Raw genomic sequence first — 12,564 nt, forward strand, 5'->3', positions numbered from 1 at the left:
GCATAGCTACCTCATGTCTTCCACAATCTCAGCAAACAAACATTGATTTTAGATAGCAATTCTATTCACTCACTTTGCATTTGCTAAACAGAAGATAAAATAAACAAGTGAAATAGAGGTAGTCCCCAAGTTATGATGGCTCAACTAACAATCTTTCGATAACTATAGCGATTCACACATTAAAAAATAGGAAAAATTTTGCGCAGAAGGCAAACGTAACAGAGTGTAAGCGATACAATATGTTGGTATGCAGTGTCACCACTAGGGGCGGGAGAAAAAATCGATTCACCAAACTATTGTGATTCTTTTTAAAACGATTTTGAGATTAATTTGCTTACCTCAGAATCGATATATATTTAATTATTTTACTTTTCCAGAGAGGTGGTGGGAAGACGTTACCACTTTTATTCCAACAGAGGGCCAAACGTATTTTGTTGGTGTCTGTATTAAATGACGTCGTATCCGTTTTAAGCTGGCGAGAGAAATCAAAACCATGGCAGAGGCAGGAAAGTAAAGCTCTTTGAGAATTGTTTAACGCATATTGAATCGCGAGATTAGTGAATCGTCCCAGACCTAGTCACCACTCACCATCCACAGCTCGAAAAAAAACAAAAAATGTAAATACTCTGTATTGCTAAATTATGTACTGTAATTTGCTAAATTCTTAAAAAAGAACAGTACACTACTCTGCACTAATCACCATTCTGGAAGATTCCTAGGTAGGCTAGGCCAAAAAAAGGTTTTTTTTAAACGCACGATGATGCCAAAAGAAAAACTCCCGAGAGAAATAGTTGTGAAAGGAAGGAGGAAGACAGTGAACAATGACTTTTTGGTCGGCTACTGTTTAGATACAATCCGTTGTAGCGCGTTGAGTCTGGGTGAAGGGAGAGCTCGCTAACTCCAGTTACAACAGAAATCCTATAAGCACAGACAGGTTTCCAAAACTCGTGCTTTTTTATTTTTCTTGGCAACAGCGTTACGGGTTAGTCAAAGAAACTTAGAAATGAGCATCAGAAAATAATAAGGACATATTCCTCGGTCTTGCACACATGCAGTAATAGCGGAAAAATGCGGTGGCATTCTATTCCCAAAATGCCGCTCTGCTCTTAAAGGAAGCACAACATATTTCACCCGTTACACTGTGTAACAGACACTGTCTTTCGTTAAAGCCTGTGTAAAGTTCATTAGTTTCAGTGTAGACACCTGCGGCTTATAGACAGGTCAGCTTATTTATGTTCAAAATAAAAATCTTTGTAAAATTCAGTGGGTGTGGCCTATATTTGGGTGCGCTTTATAGTCCGGAAATTACAGTACTTATTTTCCACCATAATTTGCAAATAAATTCTTTAAAAATCAGACAATGTGATTTTATGGATTTTTATTTTCTCATTTGGTCTCTCATTTTTGAAGTGTACCTATGATGAAAATGACAGGCCTCTCTCATCTTTTTAAGTGGGAGGACTTGGTGGGAGAAATCGGTGGTTGACTAAATACCTGAGCTGTTTAAACAAGAACTAGTTTTAATGGCCAGATAACTGTGTTGAACCATGAGAGCACCCTAAAAGCTTGCCAAAAAGTCTCTCTCTCGCAAACACACACACATACCTTTGCATTTGTGTGATCTGTGTTTAGGAACATCAGGGGCTCTAGAGAACATTTCGACTCCACTTTAGTGATGGGGTTTGGAGAGCTCACATGTGCAGTAAAAGAGAGAGAATAGGGAATAGCAGTAGAACTTGATGTTATCTCTGAAACTATACCACCACCGGTACCTGAAAATAAAAAAAGAAATTAAGATGAATTTTCTGGATGTATTAACCATTTACTTGGTCACCAGGATTCCTTATAGTCCTTATATCTGTGCATGTGAAAATTAAGAGAGTCAGCAATGTTTTCATTATGTAGCTGACAGTAAAGTGTGTGCGGATAGATTTGTATGGATGTGTGTGTGTGTGTGTGTGTGTGTGTGTGTGTGTGTGTGTGTATGAAATACCAGCTGGTGTATAGCGGGGGTTAAGCACTGCAGGCAGGCAGAATTGCAGTGAATGATCAGCCTGAACACTCAGCTCAATGATATAGATGAAGGTGACAGCAGCACTCTGACCCGGGGGCAGAGAGCCCACACTCAGCTTAAACACATCCACAGACTCCTCACTCTCCTCCAGCAAAAAGGCTTCTTCACCTGAACTCAGTGCATCATCGTACTGCTCCCGTGCCTGACACAGACATAAAATACATACCTTCACAAGACATTCTCTACTGTGTGATAAAACTGAAACTATAAAGCAGGCGTACAGGCATGCCACCTACTTCATCTTTTCTCACTTATGCTTTATGGCTGTCTAAACTAAACTATAGTGCAGGTAAGATCATTGATTTATCACCTTCAGGAAAGCTTAGGGTCAGTTATATTAACTTTAATATGCTGATATTCGCATAGTCACAGAATTATCTATACAGTACTTATCAAAAATGACCAAACAATATTGAACAATGGTGCTCACTTTATATTCTGAGGTAGGAAAAAAAGTAAAAAAATCACACAAATATACCACTATGTTGTGAGTGGTGTACTGTGATTAAACAATAAACAGGTCAGGTTATTTAGCATAAGATGTCAAAATTATGTATTTTTTTTACTCACCTCTTGTTTCTCCTGCACCTCAGCCACTATCTCCTTGTCTGCTATCTTTGCACTGAATTGGCAGAGAGCAGCACCTGAAGGCATGGGGAAAACAAACACAGCCTCCAGGGGACTCTTTTCCTCGTTTACATACTGCAAGGTGGAGGTCACCATCCCTACATGCCCATGAACCTGCAGATCCACCTCAATGTGCTTCAGTGGAACTGACACAAAAACATACAAAGGTAGCAGGAGTTACAGTTTCTATCATAGTTGAAGATTTGACAGTTTTTTTCCATAGCACGAGTGAGAACACATACATTTGAATAATAATAAAGACATTAACACAAAAAGAGAATAGAACAGTAATCATTTATAGAATAAATCAGTGGATCTGTTTGGAGAAGGAACAATCAGTCAAGCTGTAATAAGAAAAACCCAGTGTATTATGCAGATCATCTAATGATATTGTTGAAATATTTGAAATTGTTTTATTTAACACTGTTTTTCCATAAGTAAACTGGGTTATATATGTGGTTAGCATTCAGTCTTTAAATGACAACTTTTTTCAGGGGTATTTTAAATGTTTGCTTATTATTTCTTAGTGCAAAAATGATATAAACATAAATGACTAGTTTTTGAACTACAGTATATAAAGCAAAAACTCAATATTTTCAGAGATTACCACACACATTTATATTCATTTGCATTTGTGTCCTTTTCATATAGCCAGACTTTAAAACTACAGTATTAACTACAACAGATCTTTTACAGCCAGCGATCTCCAAAGATGGCAACATCTTCAGCCTCTAGGTAGCATTTATAAATTATAATTTATATAAATATTAGGGATGCACCGAATATTCGGCCACCGAAAACGGCCCAAAAGTGCATTTTCGGTTTTCGGCTGAAAGACTTTGATCACCGAAAAAACACGGGCGAAACAGTTTGTTGTAATGACGAAACAGAAACCGCGGCCTGCACGTGCTTGTCTGAAGCAACATGTCTGTGGTGTGGACGTATTTCAGTATATCTGAGAAAGACCCACGGATAGCAAAGTGCAAAACATGTAATGCCGAAATTTCAAGAGGGGGTGCGTCTGCAAAGACTTTCTCCACGTCGGGTTTAATTTATCACCTGAAATCCAAACATCCCGATCGCTATGCTGAATATGAGAGGAACACAGAAAAGCAAAACCCCTCCAAACACGCGCACTCCGTCTGTGGCGGAGGTTTTTGAAAAGGCAGGAAGTTTCCCAGTGATAGTGTCAAGGCGCTTTCCTGACCTGGCATGCAAGTACTTGTCTGCTCCGTGCACAAGCACTGACAGCGAGAGACTGTTTAGTGCAGCAGCCCATGTTCTCTATGTGAAGAGGAACAGACTTCACTGTGATAAAGCAGAGATGCTACTCTTCATCAAGAAAAACCTGCCACTTTACCGCAAGAAGTAGAATTGACTTGTCTAGTGTTTAAATATTTATTATCCACTTTGCACATCTGCAATTCTTGGTGCATTTGTTGTTAAAGTTCTACAGTTAACATATGGGCTATGGCAGTCTTTATTTTGATGCACTATTATGTTATATTATAAATTATTGTTGTATCCTTAAGCAGTTGCACTTGTTCTGAATGCACTTTGTTTTTTTTGAAGAACATATTTAATTTTACAACCTTTCAGCAGGCCAGAGGGCCTGAACATTATTATTTAATGTACACGAGTACATTTAAGTTAAACGTTTAAGTTTGAATTTTAATTTATTTTATCCTGTGCATTGTTGCAATGTGCTATAAATAAATATTTTTATATTTAATTTATAAATATAAATATAAATATAATTTATGCAATTGAAATGCCTTGATTTCAGTAAGCTTAGTACACATTCATAGCCATAAATGCAATGGTAATAATAATTGGCATAATTTCTTTCTGTGTTTCGGTTTTCGGCCTTGCTTTCCTCTTTTTCCGTTTTCGGTTTCGGCCAAGAATTTTCATTTCGGTGCATCCCTAATAAATAATCAATAAATAATTAGACATTTTGACTAATGTTTCCTGCTATACTAAAATGAGTAAAGTGACTGGACAAAAATGTGAATGAAATGATTTTCAGTGATTTTATTTATTTTTAATCAGTAAACATGAAAGGCATAGTGGTTACTTTCACCCTGCAACAATCCTTTTCCTTGTAGAATAATGGCAATGAGCTTTTCATGGTCACTGTATAGGGTCATGCATTTTTATGCACATAAAAAATGACTAATTGCGTATGGCCATTCAGAGAATTTATGAGTGTATATTATGGTGTCATTTACTTCCTTCACTGCCACTGCAGATTTGATGCTGTTTTGATCAAACTTAAGGTCAGCATCTTCACTGATTTGAATATTGAATTCAGATTCTGGATAATGGAGTACTTGAAGCAAGAGCATGCACAATAAATATGGAAAATATGACAAAGACGACGACCAGCAAGCGGTGTCGGACACATATGGGACAACATTCCTTTACCAAAACTTCAGCAACTGGTCTCCTCAATTCCCAGATGTACATGAACTATTAAAAGAAGAAAGGATGCTATACCGTGTTAAACGTGGCCCTGTACTTTTTTCTTTTTTATGTGATGCAGTCATCATCACAATTATGCTTAAAATATTGGTTTATGAGAATGGCAAATCACTGCATGCTGTTTTTATTTCCAATTCATGTAACTAAAGTAAAATACTTGATTATTGTCCATGCTCTGACTTCAAGGTCTTTACTGGTTCCCTTAAAGATTTTACGCACACAATGGAAATATGCTGCATCATGCTGTTTACACACACATACACTAAGTGGTAATAAATACAGCAGGGATTATATCTACAGTAATCAAATCATTTTACTCTTTAATATACTATAAATTGAGACTCCAGGTTGGAATGATGTGAAATCCTGCAGCCACAGCAGTCTGTTGAAGATGAGATTGGAAACCCCATGATGGACAGTATTGTTTCTCTGGACTGCAGCTGTTCCTGAAAGCGCACTTTGGGTGTTTACAGTGCGCATGTCCCGCCACGCCTGCCTTCTGCGCATGCGTGTGAGTGCGATTTCCAAAGTGAATATTAACGCGCAAAGATTTCAGTGAAGGAAACTTCCGTGATACAAACATTTAAGTAGCGGAAGATATCGAAATTAACCAGTGCACAAGGAGTACAGTTTCCGTGTGTATCATTAATACACTAATATTCCTTTCTGTTGAATAACACTGGCGAAGTCATTAAGTGTTTCCGGGATCCACCTTGTGATTCAGGATCGGATAAATAACCAGGATAAAGTAGTTACTGCGAGTCACGTGTTTAAAGTGATGAGGAATCAATCTATCAATCACTTAGATAGTGATAACTCTATATATCTATCGATATATCTATCTATCTATCTATCTATCTATGGTACAGCACAAAAACAAGAGACCACACGCAACACTCGCACTCCTACCTGGCTCATTCTTGTTTGTCAGCAAGCCACAGTTCATTTTCTTCTTTTTTTCAATTTTAATACAAGACCTGAGGATTAACACAAACAATAATCTCAGTTTGTTAAAGCGGAATTCAGTTCAATTAAACACGGAGTCTCTCTCTCTCTCTCTCTCTCTCACACACACACACACACACACACACACACGCACGCATAAAACACGGATAAACGTTAACACAAAACCGAAAGTAACATTGTATGGAAATGAAAAACTCCGTACTGTTGAAAGTCAGTAGCCGCCTGTAGTAAGGAAGTTTATATTAAAGCTGTTGGAACTGTACGTCACAGTGCTGTCCGTCTCTCACTCGCGCCTCGTCATCAAACTCGAGTTTGTTGTTTTTAGATTTCGACGCTGTCGTTCAGGATAATTCAGTGTAGGGACGTTTCCCCTTCAGTGCGCATGCGCGAAATCATGACGCATTAGCAAATGTGGGAGACTGAGATCTCTGCAGAACAATAAAGAGCCATTTTCTTTAACGTTGTGATTAATTTGTGTTAGTTTAGCGTGCTACCCGGGTGGGTATAAAAAGCTCGAAGAGGTCTTCCACTTACAGTGTTTTCCTGTCGGCAAATTCTAATTGTTTAAATTTGTTAAAATTGTTTAACCAAATCTAACCATGACTATTTAGCTTGTCAGACTAGAAAACACTACATAAAAAAAATTATTAATTAATTAATTGATAAATAAATAAATAAATAAATAAATAAATAAATAAATAAAATAATAAGTTAATAAATAGTTGTAAATGTTTATAAATAGTTTTCTAGTTTAAATGTTTGATTATATACAGTAGAATGTATGGACTTCTATGTATGCCCATATAGCTGGGCAAAACTAAGAGCAGTTGAATATGGAGGTGAGTGTGTATGCATATCTTATAAATGTGTAAGAAATTTGTAATCATTTTTAAAACATCTTCTAACATAGCTGTTCTCACTTCTGCTTAAGATTATTTTATATACAGCTGTAGGCTTGGCTGTGATCAAAGCCCAAGCATTTTCACTGAGGTCAGTGTCCACAGTTATACATTATTAAAGGTGCCATACAAAGGCCAATACCCACCCTGTACACACTTTTACTGCACATGTACAATCACCATCTCATTCACCATGAGCATCTCCTTAGCTGACACCAGCACCTCATCCACCACGAGACGAGAATCTCCTCAGCTGACACAGCACCTCATTCACCACGAGAATCTCCTCAGCTGACACCAGCACCTCATCCACCACGAGAATCTCCTCAGCTGACACCAGCACCTCATCCACCACGAGAATCTCCTCAGCTGAAACCAGCACCTCATCCACCATGAGAATCTCCTTAGCTGAAACCAGCACCTCAGCGGAATCAGCAGCTCCTTTAGTGATTAAAAGAAAGCAAATCACTGTGGAGTGAGTCTGAATTCTAAAAACAACAAAAAAAATACATTGAACTTCCGCATTAGACTCCAGTATTGGACAGTGTTAAGATTTTCAATATACGCAATCATTAAACATTTTTTTTTACTATTACTATATGTTTATTTACTTCATCAGGAATATGCAAATACTAAAGAAATGCAGTACAGTACTTGTGGTATGTTTTACCAATACCAGGACTGGATGCATGGGCTTTACAATTTCAATAATGCTTGGTTTCAATGCTGCTATGAAATGTAAAATACATCAGACTCAAGATTGATTCTTCTTCAAGATCTTAATCTAGCACTGATATTTGTTCTTATGGCTGTTCTTACTCAGGATCATGTGCCAGTTGGAGGAGTGCCTTTCTTATTGACAACACATGTTACTTCCCCAAAGGAGACAGATTTTCGTCATGCATAAAATTTGGTAAAATACGGTAAAATATGGTAAAATTTACATTTTGAGGCACTAACTCATCATGATTACGCCTTTTCATGTCTTAAATGTGAACATCATCCTTCAGTTGTTGTAATGGACTTGAATATAAAGAGAAATAGCAGAGCATATTAGGTAAAGAACGGAAATGGCAAATGTACACACACGTTTCACTTTAGTAGAAGTAGAGATACTCATGTTTTAAAAGACACTGGTAGAAGTTGTAGTTCTGACTTCACTTTTTTCACACAAGTAATAATAAAGTAGTTTGGGCTTTGCAATGTACTTAAGTAAAAAGATTGAGATGAAGAGATGGAAAGAAGAAGAAGAAGAATATAAATTAATTTTAAATTTTGTTACCTAATGTATGTATCCAAGCTGAACATCTACTATATAGAACACAAGCAGAGAAAAGATGATGATGATCAGGTGATCAGAAATGTCTCTGTTCTCATGTTTACATCACTGACTCCCTCTGTCCCATTCACATTAGCCATATTGTGTTGTAGCCTTCTGCCGTGCTCGTTGTTAGCTTCATAGGCTCTGTGGTGTGTGAGAGCCAGGAAATGACAAGAAATAGGTTGATGGGCTGAAAAAGGTGCTCAAAGAGAAGAAAAAATATTGATCATGTAATCAAAAAGATAAAAAATAAAGTAATGAGTCTGGTTTGAAAATGTAAGAAGTAGAAAGTACAGATATTTAGTAAAAAATGTAATGAGTAAAAGTTAAAAGTTGTCTGAATAATAAATAGTGACATAAAATACTGATACCACTAAAATCTACTTAAGTACAGTAACAAGTATTTAAACTTCATTACTTCCCTCCTCTGGTAAAGAATCATTGAATTAATTTTTGTTGATTAAATTTTTGTTCTTGATCCATTCAGTGACATATGTGAGCCTTCATGAACATGAAACCTTCAATAGAGAGGTGAAATCCGAGGAGTTCTAGGAGACTATTTTAGTGCAGAGGACTGCAACTGGTTTGTTTAAGTGTAAATTGCAACATGACAATTATCATGTGCAATAATATACACAACTTCCTTGTGTCCTGTACATACTAGTTGGGCTCAATACATCATGTATTTAATGTCTCTTTTCTTGAGTTTGATTTACTACTTATTGTCTGTATGATTTTAGTTGAAGACACAAATCCTTACACACGCACAACACTATCTGTGATAAACACAGAGTGGCAGAAAGTGCACAGCACAAACACACAGGGCCACATTGCTGAAATAGACATGATAGAGGAAAGACTTAGTGATGAATTAATGAAGCTGAAGGTATGCCCCAGCTCAGTATGAATCTCTGTAGCCTCTTATAATTTGCACTTTAATACTAATGGTGATGGTTGACCAGTGAGGAAAACAATGGATAAACAACCATCGCTATGCAGCCATCACTTTAAATCAGTTGCTGCGTTCAAGTCATACTTAAAACTAACCCGCAATGAACTAGTTGCATATTGTAATGGTAATTTCAACCAATTTCTGCTTTGCCAGGTTGCAAACATTCGAAAACTTTGCAAGGCCTGTGGAGTTGGCACTGAAGGATCAAAGATTGATCTTCTATCCAGATTGAGAGAAGAAATGCAAAACAGAACTGCATACAACAAGATATTTTAAACCGTTTGGGGAATGTCTGCTATATGGTGTGCTCTGTGAGTTCAAATGTACATGTTCTGAAAGTTATTACGTTGTTTTTACTAAACAAACTATACTCCTCTTTGTCAGATGGATGGGCAGCCATTTTATGCCCCTGTGTGGTTTACAGTGTAAAATTTCTCTTCCCTGCCAAAAGTCCTAGAAACTTTACTGACTTGAACTTTATTCTCATGAAACACATGCCAAACATTTGTATTTATGATTTACCCAGAGAACTTGAAAACCAATGCCAACATAAGGAGACCCTGATGCATAATCTGCTAGAGATCCGCAGTGCTGTGCATCCCTCTTTTTTGGGCTCAGAAACTGGGTGTAATACAGAATGTCTTTATTTGTCTTGGACAGGCATGCAAAACCTGGGGCAAGAGGACGGTCGGGTGCCAGCAGCGAACATTGGGGAACTTGCTGCAAACTGCCACTGGGTGGAACACCCATGAGGCCAGGAAAGGCCCTCAGCGGAGGTCTGGGGCGGAGCGATGCCCTCTGCGTAGGTCTGAGATGGGGCTGCAACCTCAGGACTATGGAGTGCGGCGGCACCCTCGGCGGGACTCTGGAGCATTGCGGCGCCCTCGGTGGGACTCTGGAGCGTGGTGATGGAACACCCCCAGTGGAACTCAAGAACTGAACGGCACACGCTGGCGAGGAACAATGGCTGGGCGATGCCCCCAGTGGGGCTTGGAGACTGGGGATTTGGTAGGCTGCAGGGACTGCCAAACTGTAAACCCAGCTCCTGTCGAAAACCAGGATAGCCTGAGCATAAGGTACTTTGGCGCCCCAGACATCTGCAGTCCTGTCCTGGGCCTTCCCAGAGTGGTGGAGGCTGTAGTGGTGGTCGGCACTCCTCACACACACCCATCACACACACTCTTTACTCTCACAATCAGGAAAGAGGTTCCGAAGCATTCGGGCCTCACATCCAGACTGTGCAACAGTTTTTTTCCCTCAAGCCATCAGACTCCTCAACACACAGAACTGAACTGTATAAAACTCACACACACTCAATCAACTGTGTGTTACTGAACTGTTACAAGCTACTGTTACTGTTTTAGCACCACCCATATTACAGTGGTACCCTGCTTATCGACCTTAATCTGTTCCTTAAAACCGGTCGAAATGCGAAAAGGTCGAAGATATACACGCACTAAATTGTTATATTGACTGCTAAATAACACTATATTGTTCACAAAACGAAGTTTAATTTACGATAGATGCTCTCTCCATGAAGGCTGAGGCGAGACTGGGAAGATCCTTTCCCTCGCTCTACGTGGGTCGGGGTAAAAAAAGGTCAATAAGCGGGCATTTGGTTGTTCAGCGGGCGCAAATTTCTGTCTGTTTTCTGTCTGTTTTGTGTATCTGTCCCACACTGTCTTGTATTGTCTGGCTTTGTAGCACCAGGGTTCTAAAGAAACATTGTCTTATTTTACTGTGTACTGCATCTAAAATATAGGGTTGAAATGACATTAAAAGCTTCTTGACTTGACTAAATTTGATTGAATTTTTAATATCACAACGCCCCTTTTGCTGGAGAAATTCCCACCAAGGTGTAGGATTTTTTTTTCTTATCCCTTGTTATCAGTTCCTTTCTGAAAAAGAATGGCAAATCCCTTTCAGTTATGATTTTTTTTATATCTTCATGCAATGAATCTTCATATACTGTATTATTAATGTGTTCTTATGTCATACATTTATCAAGCTTTGTCATGGAAATCCAGCAAAGATTTATAGATTGATTGATAGACTGACAGGCCACACAAAACGGGTACAATTTATTTAGTTTAAGGTGCTCTATTATTTAATGTTCTTAATGTCCCTTCATAGTTGCAGCCAGTGACCCTGAACATTCAGGAGGCATGTGTTTGCTATTTTAGTTAAACATAACTATTTGAACAAGAAGTTCAGATTATGTTTTGTTCATATATAGCTTCCTCTGCTAATCCTTCAATAAATCTTGATGGAAATTGTGCTTCAAGATTTTGATGTTGCAATCGGCTTCCTTGCCCCCACATGCAGGCGCTTTAACAGCATTGTGTGCATGGACATATCAGCCGAGAGGCTCACTTTCTGTGGTTTCAATATTCTCTTTTCTTTTATGATGTTATAATATGCTGAATGCCGCAAATGTAAATGCAAAGGTTGCAGGGGTTCTACGCCACTGATGACAGCTGTCAGGCTGGAAGAAGCATGTAATGTTTAATGCAATATGTTGCTCATGTTTCAACTTGCAACTTTTATTTCTTAGATTTTATTTGTTTGGATGCTTAGGGTTTTTTTTACTATTACATGTTCAAGTAGACAATGCTGCACTTATGGATTTAGTTTTTCATTAGGTTGTTAACTATGTGGTCAATAAAGTGATCCTAATGGTTAAAGTTTTCAGAGTCATCATTCTAACACTTTTTATCTTAATTTTCTGGTTAATATGTTTGATTTTATATATCATTTAACACAATCTACAAATGTCAGTTAAATATTAATAATTACCTATAAATCTCTGGCTGTATGTTGAGTTATTTTCAGAGGACAGTAAATATGTACTGCTACACAAACTGCACACGGACTAAAATATATCTGAGTTCCATTTCTATAGTGTCACTTGAGAACATACAATAAAATGGTTGGTGAAATGTGTGTTGAACTCCCATTTGTGTGATACTGTATATAGGATAACAATGAAACATCAAAATAAGTTGAGTTGTACAATTATACATGATACTAATCTTTCTTTTGATGTGTTGTATACTGTTGTCATGATATGAACTGTACCCTATATTTTATACAAATTTTATTTGCTTGACATAAATGTTGTTGTTATATCGACATAGTAAAAATCACTAAATAATAATAATAATTACCAGAGGTGGGAAGTAATGCAGTACAAATACTTTGTTAATGTACTTAAGTAGATCATCTTTTTACTTTCACTAAT

General features: G+C 37.8%; 1 protein-coding gene across 6 annotated transcripts in view; it reads right to left on the bottom strand.

Moving 5' to 3' along the window:
* Positions 1-6,531, bottom strand: part of LOC124392111 (von Willebrand factor A domain-containing protein 5A-like) — a 30,108-nt gene extending 23,577 nt beyond the window's left edge. For all 6 annotated transcript variants that reach the window (XM_046858802.1, XM_046858800.1, XM_046858798.1 and 3 more), the window contains exons 1-5: positions 6,354-6,531; positions 6,095-6,162; positions 2,645-2,847; positions 1,994-2,216; positions 1,606-1,772 (exon numbers count right to left, since the gene is read on the bottom strand). In XM_046858802.1, coding sequence (XP_046714758.1) covers positions 1,606-1,772; positions 1,994-2,216; positions 2,645-2,847; positions 6,095-6,131 — 630 coding nt within the window. In that variant the 5' untranslated portion in view covers positions 6,132-6,162; positions 6,354-6,531. The remainder of the gene's footprint in view (positions 1-1,605; positions 1,773-1,993; positions 2,217-2,644; positions 2,848-6,094; positions 6,163-6,353) is intronic.
* Positions 6,532-12,564: the final 6,033 nt, after the last annotated feature.

Source organism: Silurus meridionalis, chromosome 10, assembly GCF_014805685.1.
Source record: "Silurus meridionalis isolate SWU-2019-XX chromosome 10, ASM1480568v1, whole genome shotgun sequence".
NCBI classification, from domain to species: Eukaryota; Metazoa; Chordata; class Actinopteri; order Siluriformes; family Siluridae; genus Silurus; species Silurus meridionalis.